The 22,690-nt window shown below is 31.6% G+C and overlaps 2 protein-coding genes across 10 annotated transcripts in view; one reads left to right on the top strand and one right to left on the bottom strand.

The window, feature by feature from the left end:
• The window catches only part of LOC139488647 (uncharacterized), a 90,049-nt gene that overhangs the window by 43,692 nt on the left and 23,667 nt on the right, over positions 1-22,690 (top strand). For all 4 annotated transcript variants that reach the window (XM_071274440.1, XM_071274439.1, XM_071274437.1 and 1 more), the window contains exons 26-27: positions 20,420-20,539; positions 21,538-21,613. In XM_071274440.1, the coding sequence (XP_071130541.1) occupies positions 20,420-20,539; positions 21,538-21,613 (196 nt within the window). The remainder of the gene's footprint in view (positions 1-20,419; positions 20,540-21,537; positions 21,614-22,690) is intronic.
• Positions 1,286-10,142, bottom strand: LOC139488653 (BTB/POZ domain-containing protein 17-like). 6 transcript variants are annotated; one of them, XM_071274449.1, is made up of 2 exons: positions 9,894-10,142; positions 1,286-2,687 (listed from the first exon to the last, which is right to left on the bottom strand). In XM_071274449.1, exon 2 carries the CDS (start codon positions 2,626-2,628, stop codon positions 1,357-1,359), a length of 1,272 nt encoding a protein of 423 aa, XP_071130550.1. In that variant the 5' UTR covers positions 2,629-2,687; positions 9,894-10,142; the 3' UTR covers positions 1,286-1,356. The 6 variants fall into 6 exon arrangements, with proteins under 6 accessions (XP_071130550.1, XP_071130554.1, XP_071130552.1 ...); XM_071274453.1 differs by lacking the exon at positions 9,894-10,142 and adding an exon at positions 9,817-9,893; XM_071274451.1 differs by lacking the exon at positions 9,894-10,142 and adding an exon at positions 8,727-8,895.

Below are 22,690 nucleotides of genomic sequence, written 5' to 3' on the forward strand. Positions count from 1 at the left end.
ACACCACATCTTCTTATTTTTATATTTAATCCATTAAATAATTGACAGGTAAATAATTACTACCTAAAAGAAATCTACAGTAATGAATATAGAATTCTGCAAAACGTATGATATAATGGTGCATTGTGAAGAAAAACTAACATCTGGTAACTAGCTCCTCCTCTGTATATTTGTTTGCCTGACAGATAAATGGCGAGGAACTGTCACAAAATGGTGTAACTTGTAATTACATGATATTAATTCTTTTGTAATGAAGGTGTAATGCATGGAATGAAATATAACAAACCGTTGCAAAATACATTTAGGATGAGATACTGAGTGATAATCACAGTCATTGCTATGTTTGGCAATCATGTATATTAGTCAGATACTAGAACAAGGTCAAACAATGTCAGATTTCGCCTTTTGGAAAAAAACAAATAACGAAATTTTGGTTTATAGATTTTGCTTTGAAATTTCACATAATAGTGATTTTTTTATTTTAAACATTGAAAACATTGTCTTGTTTTGAAAAAATATTTTCCTTTGGTGACATAGCTAAAGTTTTTATTAGGCTTTGGATACTCGATGTACTAAAACAGTCTCTTGGTTTTCTTGTTCGAATTGTTTCACAATTTTTATGTCTGTGCCAGAGGTGGATTTGGGAGGGGAAGGAGGTCTTTTTTATGTTTCTTTATATCATGGTTAATGAATATACCTTTCACCTGTCCCATATTCCCTCCCACTCCTAAGGTTGCCTTGTTGGTGAACCCCTGTTGTTCAGAATCATGGATCCACATGTAAGGGCCATTCATGGCTGACTATAATGAACCATATGGATTTTACTCATTGTGGAAGGCTGTACAATGGACTATAATCATTCAGACTCTAGTTTATTGTTGTCTCTTTGGCAACCATTTATATAAGGCATTTCAAAATTGAAATAAGTGGCTGAAATATCAACTGGACCTGAACTGCCTTGACTACTCAACCACCAAGATCCCCTGTTGTATTCAAAGTGTTTTGATAAGATGTATTTAAATATTATTATCTGATATTTTCACCATATATATCACACCAATTTATAGCCTCTTTTGTGAAATGCATGTCATTTCTAATGTTGCATATTGTATTTCCAACCAAACAGAAATGTTTTTGTATAATAATTGCCTATAAAATTTGACAATTATAATTGTGAAATGAATTGCAGTTCTCACATACCAGGTTATTACCAATTTAATAAATGAGGATATTTTATATCAATCCATTTCTCTGGCTCAGATTACAAAAATAATTTTCAAAAGCATTTTTTTATATAAAATTTTCCTTTTTAATTTGAAAACAACAACAAAAAAGACATTTTACCATTATATATAGTCACTGCGGGGTGTTCCTAACACCCGGACTACTATTGCCATTAAATGTTCCATTAAACCGCGGTGGTCGCCAGGGTATAGTGTCAGTTAAATTGATTCCAGTGTCATTTGTTCTATAAAGTATCGTGTTTTCTCCAGTTTCATTTGCACTGTTATCAGATGTAATAGTCTGGGTAAAATTTGATGGACTAACAGAATGAACAGTTGAACGAACCAAATCATTTTGAATGAAAGTCACATGATTATTTTGAACACAGTTTGGCATATTTAACGAGTTTCTCTTTGAAGTATTTGAGCAATTATTTGTAGCACTATAAGACAAACTTTGATAATGTCTCGGTTTATATTGTATTCCAACAAAATCGTTCTTTGCTTCCGGTAATTCTTTGAAGCAATGGTATTTTATGGCAGTGTCTAAATCCTTCTGGACTTGTGGGAAGTTTTTGAAAGCTTCATTCTTTTGTAAATGATATAGAACCCTCCGATGAAGAAAAGGATATCGAATATTGACTAGAATATCCTCTATGAGATTTTTTTCACTTATGCTGTTCTTTTTCATCCAGTCTGTAGCAGAAGTCAGAATAATGTTTTCTTCTGCACGACAGTTATCACTTTTCATAAGATCACACACTAGATTAGAGCTACATTTCTGCCACCGTTCGCTTGTCACAAGTTCCTTATACTTGGCACAAAGAATTTGAAATGATAGCGTATGTATATCTCCACAGAATGAATCAGACTCGTATATATCACAGATCACATCTATCGGAAACCCTCTTGTACTATCATATTCCACTAACGTTTTATGCATTATTTGCAAAATGTAACTCTCACAGTGCTGCGATAAGGCTTTTACCATGTATTTTTCCGCAAGCTTATGAAGTTCTAGCACATATTCCCGATGTAACCAAACTGCACCACTGTAAATAAAAAACAAAAATCGACTGAACACCTGACTACATTCCGGCAACTCTTGTAAATGCAATATTTCACGATCCTCACTCAAAGTTGTGTCATTTAGCATTGAAGCGAGGACAGCGCTTTTCATGCTTATAATCATCTTATGTCCATTGAAAACAAACTGACCATCGTTGATGTCGATAACGATGTCACTGAGTGTTTCATTATCAAACAGCGATTCAAATGACTGCGTCGTCTTGACTTTTTTGCATCCATCTTCGGCATTTCCATAAATTGGTTCGTCTGGAGCGTAATTTTCCGGAGGTTTGGACGGATCAGGATAATGTTGACCGCTTGGACTGAATCTTTTCATTCTTCATTGTATTACTTTAACATAACTTCATGATGGTCTTTAGATGGTCCTTTGGTAATCTGAAGAGAATAAAACGAAACACATTAGGATTTGTGAATTTTAGAATACTTTGAATTACCAGATTACATATATAGTGTATCAAAATTGTATGTAAAAGAATGTTTCTCTTTATCCCCAAACAGCAGCTGTCTCTGTCAATAACATGCATACAACTACATGTTCAAAGCTTCTTAATCCGTGTAATATTGTGAAAAATATAAGACTTTAAATATTCACAATTATATGAAAATGAATGTCTTTTATCTTTCTTGCTGATTTCAATTTTCAAGTTAATAAATGTTTCTTGTTTAGACATATGAATAAATTGACTGAGTTATTTTACAACTTTAGAACATAAGAAATTTACCCTAGGAAAAAAGATGTAGATTTTAGTCTGATAACATTAAATTCACGAGATAAGATGAGAAATAATTCTTAATATTACATAAAACTAACACTCTACTTCAGGTTTGAATAATAAAATTATGTCAAATTTTCTTGAAATATGCAATAATTTGTAATAATACACATATAATTTACCTTGTACTTATATTTGTCAGAGAAACTTACGTCTCAATAAAGATATAGTGATTTACGATTGGTAGGAAGTTGTATATAATAAATATTGCATTGATGGTATATGATAGATAGAAGAGGTGTGAAAAAGCCTGATCTGGCTCGAGGGGGTGTCGGCCAGTCTGTCAGTCTAGGATTGCTGGCACACGGCTAATGTACATTAATGGATTTGTCCCATGGCCATTTTCTTTCATATTTTGTTATTTACATCTAATAACAATTTGGAAAATTGGTGATGTAAGGTTTCGTAAGATAATTTATTTTGATAAAAGTTCAATTTTTGTGAATAATGAAGTTTTGTCAATTTGATTAAGTGTCAAAGAGGGTTATTTATATGAAGTGAAAATTGAGTTGACACCATTTGAACTTATATCCAAGAGCAATATATGACAATGAACAATTCTATAATTGCTTTTTTGATTAAAACATGCATGATAAAACAAAGATTGAGAGATTGATGTATTAGTTTAACTTTCTGTTTCTTTAAATGTTGAAAAAATTTGATTTTTTGTTGAAGAATTTTACAATTTGTTAAATTTTTACTGCTAAATCTAATGCAAGGTTTTATTTTTGTAACTGTCTCATGAATAACTCATTCTTTCATTATCTGGTTTATGTAAAAGAAAAGAAAAGAAGAAAAAGAGCTTGTATTGCTGTTCTTCATCTCAATGACACAATGAGGCCTTCAACATGGAGCAAACACTTAATTCTCACTGCAAGTTCAAGACAGGTCCATAAAGTATATTTTCATTATGTTTATTTTAATTATTGTTTCAAAATGGTATTTTCATGCTATTCATATTGTAGAAAGGTTTTTTCAAATATCAATCCCCCCTTTCCAACACTCAATATAAAGCATAATAATAAAAGTACCTAGTAATATATTTTTAGAGATCAACAATTCTAAAAATAGATTAAGAAACTGAAGTCATGTTGTAAAATTTGGCCACTTTATCATTATTAGAGAATCAGTGCTTCAGATCTGTATGGCACCAGATACTTCATAACACACTGTGGCCCCCTATCAGGAAAGATATTAATCAGTTGATTTCTTTAATTTGTGATAATGGTCTGTTTAATGCAAGAATATTTCATTCTCAGCAATACCTTCAGGAAGCTTATCATTAGGCTGGTGAGCTAGCTAATGGGGTTGGCATTCCAAGTTTTTGTTGAATCGATACTTTGTTATGAAATTTATGTCTCTCGTGACATATCTAGAAATTTAGATTTATTAAGATGTAAATACTAGAAAATGTGCGTTATATCATTATTAGTGGGACAATGATACTCTTTTAAAGATTTTTCTTTATTTATAAATATTTTGGTCATTAAAGAATCATTGAAGAGACTTTAATTGTTGAATTTTGCATCTGGTGCAGAAAAATTGGAAGAGTTTATAACATACAAAATAAAAAGTCTTATGAACAACCCCCCTGACCCCCACCCATTTTTTTAATATCACAGTTCATGTATATATTTCAGTTAATTAAGTCTTCTGACTATAAATAAATTTCACCTGAGTCCCCAAAAATTGAGGAATTAGACCTCATGGTACCACAAGCATTATAACTAAAAAAATATTTTATGTGGGACTGTGGTCCATTTCTTATACCCCACCCCTCACCCCATTTTTGCATGTCCTCTTTTTAATTGACCTATTTTCTAATTCTATTCACAGCATATCTGTAGAAACTCACCCTACTTTATTAAGTATATACACCAGACAGAATTTTGTTATGATAGGTAAAATTTAAAGACAATAATATGTTATAGCCAAAGGGTCTTTGTATAAATATTGACAAAGATAAATCAAAATGGGTGACAACTGACTCCAGCCAGTATGTCTGTCTTTCTATATCTATAATTTGCTGTTGAGATAAAGTTTAAAATTTAGAGTCACATGATTAAAAATAAATTTATTTACTTAGGAGCTTAATATCAATATTTAGAAAAAATGTGGTTGTTTTAGAGAGTTTGTTTTAGGAAATTGTGGTTTTTGTTGAGAGATTTGTTTTTAGACAAGGTTGATTATGATAAAGGGTTTGAGGTTAAATTATAAAGTGGTGTTTTAACTACTGGATGAGATGTCATTTTATGAAAGGAGGGAAGGGCCTGACTTTTTCTTTCGTTCTATGTTTCTTCAATAATTAAAGGAGATATATCAACCCAATATCACAATAAAATGAGAAATATTTTTTTCAATTTTTTTATCAAAATTTTAAAGAAGGATTAAAATCAGTTTATGTAAATGAAAATTTGAGGTCACATTTTGGTTATAAAGTTGTCTAATATTATACATTAATTAAATTGAGAAAGGAAATGGGAAATGTGTCAAAGAGACAATAAGAATATTAAAAGTAAAAAGATCTTTTCATAAAACTTAATCACCTCAGACTTGATTTTATATTTTCCTATATGTCAATATTTTTATAGACATTAAAGTCTGTTAAGGTAGATTCATGGTATACCGCCATCTTGGATTGTACAATCACAGTACAAAATCGGTCTAGTTATTTGCCTAAATCTGCAAATTTGGAGACAGATTTGCAATTCAATGGTTAGACTGTTTTTTCTATTTGAGGAAAACTTGTTAATTATTCGTATAATTCAAAATCTTTTAACAAATATCTTTTTTTTTTTTGGTTTTAAAATCATTTTTTTTCAAATGAGCCATTTAAGGGGAGATAACTCTTTTAGTACAAAATTTATACTGGGCTAATAGGGAAATTTTTTATTTTTACTTGTAGCAAGAAATCAAGTTCGGTGACACCATGTTTTCTTTTTATTTTCTTAAAACATATTATGAAACCTTTTTTCTCACAATTTATTCCAAAATTCTATCTCATAGAAATTTTTTTATGCACACTAATGTGTTTTTTCATGAGCAAACTAACCACATTTTGGCAATTTTCAACGACTCATAGCTTGAAAAATAGCACGGTGACCCATACTTTTTATTAAATTTTAGAAAAGAGCATAGTAAAATTTTTATTTTTGCAAATTATAAAAAAATTCTGTCTCAAAAAATATATACTTGTGATCTACCTTAAGATAATAAGTCAACATTTTGAAATAGAAAACAATAGATTAAATAGTTTATACAAATGTTATGATTGTAAATTTAAGAGGATTTCAGACATTTTGTTGGCTTAGTTTACATCAGTTTACATCTGAAAGAAACATTTTTTTGCTTTATCATGGTAGATCTCTGTTGTTGTGATGTAAAAACAAAAAAGACATAAACATTATCCAAATGTTTCTACGAGGTAAAAAATCTTTTGAAAATCAGATTTCGTTGAATTTTTGTAAAGAAAAAAATAAGGGAAAAATCACTGAGAAAAAAATCTTCCAACAACTGCTGGTTTTCACAAGACAGATAAATATAAAAATAAATACATACTTTTTGTAAAGAAAAAAATAAGGAAAAAATTACTGAGAAAAAAATCTTCCAACAACTGCTGGCTTTCTCAAGACAGATAAATGTAAAAATAAATACATACATTTAGTTAAGTGTTTTTCACCTTTGCACTCCATTCATTTAATTCCACAGTTGCAGTTTTTATCTAGGTACTTTAAAACTGTAAGCAAGCTACTCGAAAAACTATAAACTCTGCCAGCCTCATTGATTTAAGTTGGATTCCCGAATTATTGAAAAGAAAAACAGTTTAATCTTCTACGAGTTTGAACAAACATAACTTAAATGATAATACTGATAATGTGGTGAAGTCTCGAAAGTAAAAAGATAAATAACTATTTGATTATTAAGGTAAGATGACTAATTCGTCCTTACCTGCATTCAACCCTGATTACGAACTAATCATGTTTCCATTTAAAAAAAAAGAAAATTAAACACACTTTATATAATATTTTGGGAGTAAATATCCACAACTTCGTCCAATATTCTTCCTTTTGTCCTGAGTTAACCCGATTTGTATGTCGTTTATAGGCCTAGCCAAGCATAGTTTATTCAGAACTGTGTCTCCAAATTTATTGCCTTACGGCTAATCACTTCTAGGTTCTTACAGGTAAAATCCTTCAGGGGGAAGCAGATTTTAGACGATTATGACATTAATAGTTATTTCTGTCATTGTTTCCTATCATGCAAAATAAATTTCATATACTTATTTCATAATATTTTAAATGAATATTCATTTGTCATTTAAAAATCAAAGATGTACATGTCTCGTGAGTCATGTTGATGTTTTTACCTGAAAGAATTTTTTAATTGTCATTAACGAAGATTGGTTTAATGGCTGGCCAATCCTCAAATTTCGTTTTAACAAAACCGTACTGATAATCACCTTAATTTCTTTGTACGATTGACGCGCTGACACAATTCAACGTAAAATGATATTTCGTTAATGAATATATTTTTCATTTTAGTAGATGTGGAAAACTATTGAACACTTAAAATGTTGGCGTCAGAAAATCTAGCTATTGAAATAATTAAAACTAAAATGCTTGTTAGCTCAATCAGCTGTCAAAAGTTATAAAAAAGAATGTGAATTTTTCCCATAATAATTTTACTAAAAAATTGAATTGTGATATTTTTTGTGTTTGAAAACAACAAAGAAAATTTGTAAAAGTAATTGTTAATGCTAACTTGATAGTTCGGATAATAAAAAACTGATAACATTTGACATGCAGATTATTATGTTAATTATGCATTTTAATTGCCCTAGTTATTTTCATTTACTATATGAAATCAAATATTATGGATATAGGAAGATGTGGTATTGAGTGCCAAAGAGACAACTCTCCATCCAAGTAATAATTATGCCTTTAAGCTTCATAGTTTTGATAAATAAGTTGGAAGAAAAATTCTCTAAATGTATTGCATAGTTGAAATGCACATATGTAAATGTTTAATCCCTTAGAAGATGTTTACACTTGTTAAAAAGTTACATGCTGATAAACAGTGTAGTTTCTCACATTTCTAAGCTTTAAAAAAAATGACCTATTTAAATTTTTGCAACAGCTTAAAGAAATTTTATGTTTTACGTTTTATAATAGATCAAACTTACTTTTGAAAAAAACAGAAATAGTTATGAATAACTTCTTACATCTTATTTTTGCCTACTATTATTAATCTCTTTGTCAGTACTTTGCCTCATTTTAACTTTTATAAACCAATTTCTTATTCCAATATAAAGAAAATCTCTTTGTTTTATCGTACATACTTATAGTCAATGTATGTAAATCAATTGTTCTAATTCAGCCTTAAATATCAACCCTAGAACCATTTATCATTGGAGCACTACTTTTTCCAGTCAAATTTTAATATTTTTAAGCCAACCTTTTTCAAATTTTATTCCAATATATAGAAAATCTCTTTATCTTACATTATAGTCAATGTATATAAATCAAATGTTCTAATTTAGCCGTAAATATCAACCTAGAACCATTTAGCATAGGAGCACTACTTTGCCAAACCTAATTTTAACATTTGAAAAATTTCAAAGTGTAGAAAATCTTTGTCTTACCTTATAGTCAAGTGTATATAAATTAAATGTTTTAATTCAGCCATAAATATCAACCTAGAACCATTTAGCATGTGAGCACTAATAGACTTTCCTTGGTTAGAGAGATTTACTGTATAAACAAACACTGTTTGTCAAGTATCAAAGTTTTTATCTACTAATAGTGTAGTTACTGTCGACCAGAGTGTTTACTGTTTGCTACTTATTGTGTTTAATCTGGGATATCTTAAATTTGTAGCCAGCATGCCACCTTCAGTGGCTCCAGTGTGGCTCGGTGCTAGACTGGACAATATCATTGACGATTAATTATGTTATGGATAAAAATGTTATTAATGTCTGCATGGATATGATTGTAAGAAGACAATAAATTTAAGATGAGACAAAATTCAGAATGAAATGTAAATTAATGTTATTGTTAGACTCAAAACAATAATATAGAATTTTAAGGAAAGAATGAGGGCCCTCATGGGGTTTTTGATTATGGTGATTATGTGATTACTAGGACCCCCCATGAGGGGCCTCAAGAATGAATGAAGAAAAAAAAAAGGAATAACAAAATAAACATTTTGTCAGAAGATATCCATTGAAAAAGTTAAGAACAAAGTTTAACCATGTTTTGGTTTTTGATTAAAAGTGAATGTTAAATTAAGTTAGAAAGTTGAACCCTATTTAAGTGTAATTGTTGGTTGTTTATGTGTTTTATACACTGAGTGAGTTCAGACAAGTTAAATGATGATAACCTATATATGGAGTTGTTATAACAAATAGATTTTAACAATACAATGCTAATTAAGTTAAAATACCAGAAATATGTTGAAATAACAGCTACCCCCTCCTTCTCATTCCCATCCTCTGCCCCCTCCAAATTGTACTACTTTTCTTTGAATAATTATAATAAGTCTTATATTTGACCTTCATGATTTAGTTTCTCAGTATGTGAAAAGCTAACATTTTGACAGCATGAATATGTTTACATTGTATTTGCTGGTATCCCAATGACCAACACAAGCCTTACTATATCAACATTTGACAGAAGATGTAGTTTAATTCTACAATTTGGTTACTTATATATATCCTCTGTCAATGAACTTACCTTCCTGTGGCTTAAATGCCACATGCGTCTTAAGTCCATAAAACAAAACAATGATCTGTACTAGTTGATAAACTTACCTTGTGGCTTAAATGTGCCACTTTAGTTTATATTCCAGGTGAAGACGTTAGAATACTCATGCATTCAAAGATCTTATGATTTCTTGAGTGGGTAGGGTTAAGTCAATATCACTCTGCGCTTATGTGTTGGAACAGTAGGTTACTATCAGATCGTACAAAAACTTATGTTTGTAAATACACATCCGGTACAATGTAAAGTATGATATAATAAGCATGAAAAACATGTACCTGTCGGTGAAATTGACGTGAAATGTGGTGACAGGTGGGTGGAGTTTAAATTCTCTTTCCTTGATCTTTATAAGCCAATGATTGGCAGTTATTTACATCATTTTCCTCAATCATTTTCCTCAATTTAAAAAAAAAAAAACAATTTGAAATATAAGAGGATTTTTATTGACAGTGATTGATTTTATTTTGATGAATTTATTTGCGGTTTAAAATTTATGTTTGAAATATTTTGATGCATGTTTAGATTTACTAAGTAACATTTATTACTAAGGGAACATTTCTGAAATTTTATCAACTGTGATTTTTCATGATCAGAAACTTGAGAAAATTAAAGTTTTTTTCTTGATTAAATATTTTTTTATTTTCGGCTTATAGATTTATCTTTCTAACAAGAGAATAAATGTTTTCTTGGTGAATTTTAACAAGTTTGTTATCATTTAAAGGGTTTTTAGTTCATCAAATAATCTTATTACATGGGTGTAACAAGATTTTGAATAATATGAAACTTTGTTAAGAAAGACAGGAGGTCCCTCCACATCATGATAAACAGAATGAAGTTGGAGAAGGCACCATGTATTACATATACAGTTGAACCTTTGTTAAGCTTTCTTAGTTTCACTTGTACTTAAGAATCTTACAACATTTAACATAATGTAGCAAAGCAATGTAGAAGAGGGTGGTAAAGGGTTATTTTCATGCAACATGTTTTGCCATTTTTATTCACGTGCAGCTGTGAAAATGGTTCTTTATTCACCGTGTTTCATGAAATCGGTAAAAAGATCAGCATGCAAGACCTTTTCAATTTTTTGTTCATCGTGAAAAAATGTCAATTTTAATTCGCGTTCTTCCGTGCAGATACCCCCCTTTATGCCCCTCATAGAAGAGTCAGACAGCTAGCTTCATCTTAAAGTTGGTAAAAAACCAGTGGCAGATCCATAAATTTTCATAAAGGGGGCACACTGACTGCCCAAGAGGGACCTGCTCAAGTCATGCTTCAGTGATTCCCTATATAAGCAACCAATTTTTTCAAAAAAAAAAGGAGAGGGCACCCTAGGCACTCCTGCTAATTTGCCTCTGAAAACACTTCATAAATTTTATGAGTCGGTAGTGCTTTTTCTGGATTTACCATCATTAGGAACTCTCACAACCAAATACTTGAAATCCAAGGATGTATAATTATAAAAAAGAAGATGTGGTATAATTGCCAATGAGACAAGTATCTACAAGAGACCAAATGACACAGATTTTAACAACTATAGGTCACCATACAGCCTTCAACAAGTAGCAAAGACTTTACCATGTAGTCAGCTATAAAAGGCCCAAAAAGGACAATGAAAAACAATTCAAACAAGAAAACTAACAGCCTTATTTATGTACAAAAAATGAAGACCTGAAACAGTTGAATAGCTTTATTGACTATAATAACATGTTTATTGACATCTTCAGGTAACACAGTGATAGAATATAATATCACAGCAGTGGCGTATCCAGTCATTTTGAAAAGGGGGGGTTCCCAACCCAGAGTTAGGGGGGGGTGGGGGGGGGTCCAACTATATGCTCCCATTCAAATGCATTGATCGTCCAAAAAAGGGGGGGTTCCAACCCCCGGAACCCCCCCTGGATCTGCCACTGCACAGACTGACACAGAGTCTGACAGCTTCTACTCAAAGAAGATCACATTGACTTATTAAAAAAAGTTAATTTTATTGACAATCTCACGTAACATACAGTAGTGTTAAAATACAGAGGAGTTTAACAGCCTCTCCTTAAAGTAGGTCACGTTGACTTAGAATAAAGGGTCACTGATGTTCTCATGTAGGTAGTATAATAAAGTAGGTTATGTTGACTTATAATAGAAGGTTCATTGAAATTCTCATGTATTAAACATAGTGTTAGCATACAATACAGGAGAATGACAGCTTCTCCTTGAAGTAGGTCACATTGACTTATGATAAAAGGTCAACATTCTCATGTAACATGGTGTTAGCATACAATACAGGAGATTCTGACAGCTTCACCTTAAATTAGGTCACATTGACTTATGATAAAAGGTTAACATTCTCATGTCACATGGTGTTAGCATACAATACAGGAGAATCTAACAGCTTCTCCTTAAAGTAGGTCACATTGACTTATGATAAAAGGTCGACATTCTCATGTAACATAGTGTTAGCATATAATACAGGAGAATCTGACAGCTTTTTAAAATAGGTCACATTGACTTATGATAAAAGTTCCACATTCCCATGTTATAATGTGTTAGCATACAATACAGAAGAATCTGACAGCTTCACCTAAAGTAGGTCTCATTGACTTATGATAAAAGTTGGACATTCTCATGTAACATAGTGTTAGCATATAATATAGGAGAATGACAGCTTCTTAAAATAGGTCACATTGACTTATGATAAAGGTCGACATTCTCATTTAACATGGTGTTAGCATTATTACCTATGTTCAATATAGGAGAGTTTGACATCTTCTCCTTAAAATCGGTCGCATTGACCTATAAAAAAGGTTCATATTTCATCTACACTTTTGGAGTGTTTGACAGCTGTTGAAGTAGGCCACATTGAACCATAAAAGATGTTCATATCTTCATGTAGCATAGTTTTAATATATACTATTGGAGGTTCTGACAGCTTCACTCTTGAAGTAGACCACATTGATTTATAAAAAAGGTTCACATTGACATTTTCATATAACAAAGTGTTATAATTCAATATAAATGAAAATCTTACAGCTTCACCACAAAGAAGATCACATTAACTTATAATTAAAGGTTCACTGACCTGCATCTAGATGTCATACAATGTTTGATACATTAGATAAAATTGAGAATGGAAATGGGGAATATGTCAAAGAGAAAACAATCTGGCCAAAAAGAAGACAACAGAGAAGGCTACCAATGTGTCTTCAGCGCAGCAGGAAAATTATTCAAATCCCACACCCAAAGGGGTCCTCAGCTGGCCCCTAGATAAAATTGTGTACCAAGTATATAGTTAAGTGAACATGGACAGCACACTAAACTCCAAAACATATATATATATATATATATATATTAATTAAAATTAATAACCATACAAGAACATAGATATATTCTTGTGTTCCAATAAGGGTGTTTGATGGGCTTATTATCAGGCATTACAATATGATTCATAAACACATTTTCACAATGAAAAAATGAAAAATGTTCATATATTTGTATATAATCTTATATATCACGTAAGCTGTATTCAAGTCAGGACCATAATCATAAAACGAGTTACCATTACTATTGTAGCTGTTTACTAATTAACGTTTCGTCTAACATCTAGACATTTATTGATATAATTACCTATATATTTCAGAGAAAAAAGATTTTCATTAGTGACTTATCATATAAATTTTGTCTCATTTGTGAGGTCTGAAAAATGATGACATATATTGTTTACCTCTTTGAATAATATCTACATATAATCAATCTAAATATGACTAACTAGGTATAGGATGCATCAGCTTCGTACTTGAAGTTCAGATAGACTTAAGCAGTTAAGGATGTACTTAGATGAAATAAAAAAAAATCAATAATTTAAAATTGATACTATAAGTTGAAAGAGCATTAGTTAAGGAACAAAATAAGCTAAAATTATTCTTTTCGAGATATTTGATTTTTGAAAAGGCTGACTCTAACTTTTACCTTATATTTGCATTTTGGTCTCAAATCAAAAGAAAAGAAGAACCTGCTTAAATTTTGGTAAATTACCTTTTAATTTAGTCTAATATGCAAAGATAAATGGGTGTTAAGGGGTAACAATTTTACTGTGTATCGTATGGGAAAAGGCCAAGGATTCTTAACATCTGACACAAATTCCAAAACCACACTCAAGTACAATGATAATTTATTTTTGTTGACCTTATTGAACAAATTAAAGAAAGGTGATACTATTGGCACTGTTTGTCCTTGGGGGGGGGGTGTGGGGGGGGGGTGTGAAAAAAGGAAAAGGGGGGGGGGTAGTCAGTGGATTGTTCATGTGTAATTTAAGAAATCTAGGACAATACCTTGTTAATGCATTGCATTTAAGAAAATTTATGGAACCCAATCAAACATGGTATACATAATACATTTCAAGATTAAGTGAACAGGGTGCAGCTGAGATCCAGGGTATTGCTCCAAATGTTGTCAGTTTGATACAGACTTAACTGGTTGAGCAAGTTAATGAGACTTGATTTATATAAATCAAATTAAAGAGAGTTCTGTGGTACTTTTATTATCCATGTCAGATGTAAAAGGTCAAGGTCACAGGACTCTGAATCAAAGCATTGTTAAAAAATTGCAGACTACACTGCTTTGGCAAATTTGTATGAACAGAGGGAGTTTCACCTATTGTTTATCAAGGTCAAATATATCTCTGATGACAAGGGTTAAGGTCAAACCTTGATAACTTAATACAGTCTTACCTTAAACTTGTATGAAAAGAGTATTAGACACAATTATTTTTCAAGGTTAAAGATATCTCTGTTGTCTAGGGTGAAGGTTAAATCTTGACAACTTGGTACATACTTAAATTAAACTTGTATTGATTTTCAAGGTCAAAAGGTTAAAGTCAACTCAATATGACTATATAGCTTGTGGAATTTTCTTACAACTAGACATACATTATTTCCTTCCAAGAGAGGTTGATGACATCACAAGTTGAATGAGAGGTTGAAGATAAAAATAGTTATATTTTGTAATTTGCCATTCTAGACACCAAATTATGTCCTGCAATTTCAAAAGGCTTTGTGGTAGAATTGCTTATGCTGGTTTTCAGAATGTCTGAGTAGGCTATGAGGCATCAAACCAATCTGATATTCTAATGCACATGCATTTAGATGATAATAGACTGGAGTCAGTCTGATATATACTAATACACATGCATTTAGATGATATAGACTGGACATGGAAGAACCATGATCGTATGACAATATTAAAACTTATTCCATAATTTACAACTAAGCTCAGTCCAATCCTTTTAAATGGAATGATGTATACATATTTGTTCAATAATACTCCTTTCTGCTATAAACTTAATTAAATTCTGTCTGAACTGTAGGAATGTTGGAATTGAATGTTCTGTGTGGTTTCCCCGTGGGTAAACAGCATCAAACTCAATTATTCTTTAGCTTGTATATGAGAGATATTCCCAATAAAGGGACTTATTTTTCCGTGAAGTTGCTCTAAATGGTGAATTAAAAGTTTTTTCCTGTTCCTCTATAGACATTTATTTAATTGAAATATGTTTTCGTATCATTCAACATGTTTTTATGGTCAATTTAATGCATTTTATATGGAGAGACTTAGCGCTTTGTGGATTGTGCAATGTATTTGTCATGGATGTATATTATTAAAAATTTAGACATTATATAAAAAACCAGAGGGATGTATGATCTGGTGAACAAAAGAAAAGTTGTGTTTTACCATTGTCCATTTTATTCATCTTTTCTTTTTCTACATTTCCTGGAAAATAAACATAGAACAATAAGTTCAACATTTAGCTCCATTTATATTTTAGCCACACAAAGAGTCTCTAGTTTTAATTTTTACCATAATTTCAATTGATTTTGGCATAATAGACCACTTTCGAGTTCATCCGTCACTGGAAAAAACTCGTCAATTATACGCGCTTTTATCACCGTCATTTGTGCGTTTTGGGGCGTCGTCACTTCCCTTCCAATGTTGAGCGAGTGGTTGGAAAACTATAATTCTATATTATACGAATTATTCGGCAAATTGAATTTTCAAAATTGACAATCAACACTGCTGTCATTAGGGAATTGTCAGTAAGTACCTACAGAGCAACCATTATTTCTAGTTTATCCTGCACAAAGACGATCACTAAGACGCTTGATGAACGTAAATAGTGCAGGGATACAGGCGACCCCCTCTATCTGGTAAATGACGTCATAAAGGCGTGCATAATTGACGAGTTTTTGCCGGTGACGGATGAACTCGAAAGTGGTCTATTAACCTTGGCTGGCATCCATGGTCCAAATAGTGTTTATATTAATGAATACTGTATCAAAATTGCATTGGGAATTGCGGGTTGAAGCATGAAGCATTACAGGCTCAGGCTCTCTTAGTTCAGTCAGTGGGCCTGGCCGTGTGAATAAATCTGGATCCACCACTGAATTTGAATTGTCTCATTGGCAATCATTTATTTCTGGATCCGCCACTGCATTGGTATCTTTTGGATACAACATATTTTGGATCGTAGGTGGCAGCCAAGGCTTTTAGGTCTGACAATTGAGCAAAATCATCATATTTTGGCAAAATTTACAAAATGGGCTAAATCTTTGGAGAATATAATGTAATTTTATAAAAAGAACTGATTTAAATGGCATTATATAGGCTTTTGAGATCTATAGACCAATTTACCAACAAAATTGTGACCTTTTTGGAGTTTTCATCTTTGCTAGCCAAGGGTAATTACGATCCACTCCTGCTCTCTTCACAGAGCGGGAGTGGATCATAACCCTTGGCTAGCGAAGATGTGGAGTTTTATGATAAAGTTGATACTTAATGCCATATTGTGCCATAGTGAACCTTGTCCTTTTGGATATATATACAAAACACCTTTTATACTTCGTTTGATTATTTGAAATTTTGATTGGATGCACAGGTTCGACATGTGGAGCAGGATCTACTTACCCTTCCAAAGCACATCACCCCCAGTTTTGGTGGGGTTCGTGTTGCTCAGTCTTTTAATTTTCTTTGTTGTTTGTTGTTAATTACTATTATTTGGCTGTTTGTCTTTTTCATTTTTAGCCATGGCGTTGTCAGTTTATTTTTGATTTATGAGTTTGACTGTTCCTCTGGTATCTTTCGCCCTTCTAAGCCAGAATTTACTATGATAATTAAAACATATATTAACTTCATGTAGTTTACTAGGATTTTTATTGAAAACGAATATATATATACTTTATTTCTCATAAAACTACAATTACATAGTTATAGAGAACAAAAGAAATGTGCAATGTATAGAATAACAATGCATATGGTACAGAAATATGCAAGTCTCTTTTGTTGGTATTAATAACAGGGCCTCTGAGATGAGGGATTTATTAATGCAAATTATGTCCCTTGGATTGTCTGTCAGTCCCAAGCATTGATGGTTTTAACATATTATAATTATTATAGAGTTATTCCCCTTAGTTTTATTGATATTTTTTTTCTTCAAATGACAATGTATGATTTGTTTGAAACTCTCATAATATTTAATACAATGTAATACAACAAAAAACAGATGCAAAGTAAGAAGGCCTTTGGAGGGGGAAAAGGGGTGTCTTCACTTGTATCCTTAATTTTTTAATGCCATTTTTCTCTATTCTTAAGTTATTTTGTCAGTTGATAAGTATAGGAATCATTCAAATAAAAGAAATCAAGGCATGTCAGCTGACATCATCAATATACTCATATTAAAAAGAACAGAATAATATGAGACTATTTTAAGAGTAAAAAATAGTCCACACAGAACCCTTAAAAATCTGGTTGTGCAATATATCCCCTAAAGTTGGCTGGTCTGGTATTATTTTGAAATGAAACATTGAAGAACAAAACATGTCGTTATGTGATTTGTGTGACAATAGTGAACTTTTAGGTTTCCACTTGCATTTTATCCTACCACAGGATTTCCACTCCAGGTGTAGGTTCACCACACAAAACTTGTTTAATAAACAAAATACATTTGGTAGAAATGGGGTCTCCATTAAGAGCCTCAACAAAAGGGGATACAAATGATAACAGAAATATGACTTATCCTCGTAAAACTGATGTACATATTTCTGTTTTTTTATGGCCTAATGAAAATGCTAATTATTTCTCCATATTCTTTGTGCATTTTATTGGAGATTTTTACACAAAAATCTCTTTCTCAAATGAAAATAAGATTTAGTATTTTTCCAGTATCAGAAAAAACATCAGAGAGAATTTTTGCCTGATAAGATTAAGTAATTTTGTAGAACAGAAGTGATACAAGTGTGTTAGTGATTTTATCTGTAGTTTCCACTGATCCTCTTAAAAAAGTACATATCAAAAAGATTTTTTTCTCAAGATTAATTCGGCCACTAGGGAGGGGTTTAATTGGGGACATTAACACATATGAGTATGAATTTGGTTCTAGAATGAAGTTAATATTTAGTTATAAGGGGATTATACATTTTTCCCCAGATATAAGGGGATAAATTGAATTGAAGATTTTATATTGTAGCATATGTTTTTCAATAAGAGAAATGTATATATTTACCATCAATATTTCTGGATTAAATTGTACTGTTTAATTAAATTAAGATATTTTTTATATGTACATATTCAAATTTTCTAAAACACCTTGATACCTTCTGCTGTTGTTTGTTCTATGGTTGGGTTGTTGTCTCTTTGACACATTCCCCATTTCCATTCTCAATTGTTGACAAATAAAAAGGAAATTTGAATCGACATATACAAAGGAAACTGGAGCTTCCTAAAACTTTATTTTTTTTTACATAAATAAGGCCGTTAGTTTTCTTGTTTGAATTGTTTTACATTGTCTTATCGGGGTCTTATTATAGATGACTATGCGGTAAGGGCTTTGCTCATTGTTGAAGGCCGTAGGGTGACCTATAGTTGTTAATGTCTGTGTCATTTTGGTCTTTTTTGGATAGTTGTCTCATAGGCAATCATACCACATCTTCTTTTTTGTATCTTTAATTTTCGTATTCTTTTGTTAATCACCATATTCCACAAAATGTTCAGATGGTTGACTCAGAATTTTTTTTATTGATGAGAACAATTTCTTTATGACACTTTTCTCAATAGCCCCTTTCAACAACCTCTAAATTTTATGAGACCATCTCCTCTTTATCCTATCTTTTGAATATGTCAGTGTTGTAATCATAAGAAAATATGTATACATATAAATGTATATCTTATGTTTTATCTATATTGTTATGTCGAATGACAGAATATAGCATTTCCTTTTGATGTTGAATGACATAAAACATGAAGGCATTGTGAGGGATTTTTACTTTCATCTTTCAACATGACTTTACAAGAATATGTATGTAAAAGTACATTTGATTTACTGTGGATTCATTATTATTCATTGGATACCAATTTTCGTGGATTTCGTGGCAACATGCAGGTGAACAACGAAATTAAGTGTTCAACCAATACCAAATTTTCTTTATGTGTTGGTCTAGTACAAATCAGAGTTCAAGTTCATATCACATAAACATGTTCCTGTTTTGAATAAACTTCATACTGGACATTTTACAGCCAATCAAAATCTCATTGTTTTCTTTACGTTGGGTTGCTGTCTGATTGAGGTATACCCCATATCTCTTTCTATTCATATTGATATATGATGTACTTTTAACTATTTTTTTACATAACCAATATGTTTATGATCTGTGTTGGGAGTTAATATTGCACCTGATAAACTAGGATATGAAATTTATTCACAAACATTTTTATTGTACACAAAACATTAATTAAATCAGAAATAGCATGAAATGTAGCGTTCCATAGATAACTGTATGTCCCATGATCCCTAATAAAATTGTTTTTTTTTTCCATAGAAATAACAGCATAGAAACATTCATTTAAACCTACCCACTAAATATTAAAGTTGCACAATTTGTGTTTAATTTCCATTCAGAATTTGCATCATATAGAATATATAAAAAAGAAGATGTGGTATAATTGTGAATAAGACAACACTCCACAAGAGACCAAAATGGCGCAAAAAATAACAACTATAGGTCGTCGTACGGCCTTTGACAATGTCAATGAGCAAAGCTCATACAGCATAGTCAGCTTATAAGTTAGTACTTTTCCAGTTATCAATCCTTTGGAATCTATGAATCATGACTCTATTATTAAGTTAATCTCTTGTAACCCTATCTTTTTCTCCTCACTCTCCTCATGCCTGCCAACTTTTCAAAATGCCCATGGGGGTTTTGCATGCAAGATGGCTGTCATAGTCCTAAAAAAAACCTTCAAGGGGGCCTGCAAATAATGTTGTTTTTTGGTTTCTTCATACTTTTATTAGCCTAATGTCATTGTAAAATTAATTGTTTTGTTTAAATTGTGGAAACAATGGCTCTTTCAAAATTTCATTTTTTTAGCCTCCATGGGGGAAATCCCCCACAAATAGTGACAGTTGGCAGGTATGTCTCCTAGAATACCACAAATTAGAAATAAACCATGAGGTATAAAAGTTTATTTTTTTAATTGTAGAAAGGGAGACAAGTCAGTTATAATATTTTGATAATTAAAAACAATTGTTTATTTATTTCAGTTCCTTCATTATAAAGTGCTTCAAGCCTTTCTCAGCCCAAATAGATACAGTTGGAGTTTATAGCAAGTTATATGTAGAAACAAGCAACTATCATAAAGATTTAGCTGTCCAGGTTCAAAAGTATGTATACATTTAGAAGTCAGTATGGTGAGGTCAATATTATGTTCCTAATTCTCGATTTTATCTTTATCATATAGAAACAAATATAAAAGATATAACCTTTCAAAAGCTTAATTTCCATAAGATGTCTTAACGCAAATAAGTACTATACACCAAAACAGAACGTAAATGTACACATTGGATAAGTTATGTGTGGTATGATACTAAACCCCGAACGGGAAGGATTGTGCCTGATGTTCATATGATGAAATCATAATCTTTCAGTCAGTTTAATTGAAGTCTGGAGCTGGTATGTCAGTTAACTGCTAGTAGTCTGTTGTTATTTATGTATTATTGTCATTTTGTTTATTTTCTTTGGTTACATCTTCTGACATCAGACTCGGACTTCTCTTGAACTGAATTTTAATGTGCGTATTGTTATGCGTTTACTTTTCTACATTGGTTAGAGGTATAGGGGGAGGGTTGAGATCTCACAAACATGTTTAACCCCGCCGCATTTTTGCGCCTGTCCCAAGTCAGGAGCCTCTGGCCTTTGTTAGTCTTGTATTATTTTAATTTTAGTTTCTTGTGTACAATTTGGAAATTAGTATGGCGTTCATTATCACTGGACTAGTATATATTTGCTATGGGGCCAGCTGAAGGACGCCTCTGGGTGCGGGAATTTTTCGCTACATTTAAGACCTGTTGGTGACCTTCTGTTGTTGTTTTTTATTTGGTCGGGTTGTTGTCTCTTTGACACATTCCCCATTTCCATTCTCAATTTTATTTATGGCATTTATTCCTTTTACAAGGAAGTGTCAAAAGATTTCAATAACAAATTCAATTTCAGAAGAATTGATTTTTCTAAAATAAAACAAAACTTAATGAAACAAAAACATTTTTAAATTGACAATTGACAGTTAATTAGTTTTGCTGTTTCTTTGAATTTTACTTCCTCAATAAAAATCCAACATTTAAGTATTTATTGCTATATTTGTCATTTCATTTTCTTTTTATAGCCGAGAGAAGAAATTGAACACAGGAATTAATCCTATGACTCAGAGAAAGATTAAACTTCAGGAAAGACAGCTTAAGGTAAAATGAATGTTAAAAGAATGAAAAAAAAACAGTTTATAAATTTCTTCAGACTGAGAGCTTTTCTGGATTTACCTACATCATGAAAGTTCAGAGACAATATTAGGAACCCAAAGATGTGTATGAATCGAAATGATTGATGAGTTTAAGACCAAAAGGACACAAAAAGAAGAAATCTGTGTCAAATGTGTTTTCTGCTGGTATATATCTGGCCGTCCATTTAGAGCTGATGTCATTACTTGGAGTCTGTCTGTTGTCTGTTTTTCCTTCAGTTAGCTGTCACATTTTAATTTTCTCTTCCAAATTACTGAGAAATTATTTGGATAATTTTTGTAAGCACATTAAGGTTTTTATAAAATCCCTCAGTTGGTTCCACGAAAAGCCTGAAAAACCTGACCACATGACACATTTCTTTGTTCTGATTGGTGCATTTTCAATTTTCTTCTTTCCTGAACTGTAAAGCCTAATCTTTTGAAGTTTTATGAGATATATGAGGTATTTCTGCAAAAACTATCTCAGAATTTTTGACCCTCAGCAATCATTCTCTGAAATCATATATGACAATTCTTAAATATACTTCCAGTTATAGTTTATGGATGCTTTCCATAAAAATTGTTTTATTAAATTCCAATCAAGCAAAAAAAAACATTGTCGCCAGGGGCAACTTTTTATTTTGCTTGATGAAAATTTAATTTCTATTCTGATGGAACTATTGGTAAAAGTCAATGATGAATCCAGAATTTTCATAAGTGGGGGCCCACTGACTACCTTAAAGGGAGCTGATCCTGTCATGCTTCAGTGAATCCTTTCATAATCAACCATATTTATCCCAGAAAACTGGGGGGGGGGGGGGCATGGATCCCCTGGCCTCCCTCTAAATCTGCCTCTGAAATCTCCAATCTTTTCCACTTTACATGAGTTGTGTTAGGTGATGCTTTTTAAAGAATATTTGCTAGTACATGTAAAAGATGATTCATTAGGTCGCATACTTAGCAACAGTGATGCTGCATGCTTAGTCTCTCCTGAGCCTTTGTTGTGTTAGGTGACACTTTTCAAAGATTTTTTGCTAATACATGT

Source organism: Mytilus edulis, chromosome 9, assembly GCF_963676685.1.
Source record: "Mytilus edulis chromosome 9, xbMytEdul2.2, whole genome shotgun sequence".
NCBI classification, from domain to species: domain Eukaryota; kingdom Metazoa; phylum Mollusca; class Bivalvia; order Mytilida; family Mytilidae; genus Mytilus; species Mytilus edulis.

Excerpts from the sequence above, each read along its gene's own strand:
- LOC139488653 (XM_071274449.1), bottom strand. The coding sequence starts at position 2,628 with ATGAAAAGATTCAGTCCAAGCGGTCAACATTATCCTGATCCGTCCAAA.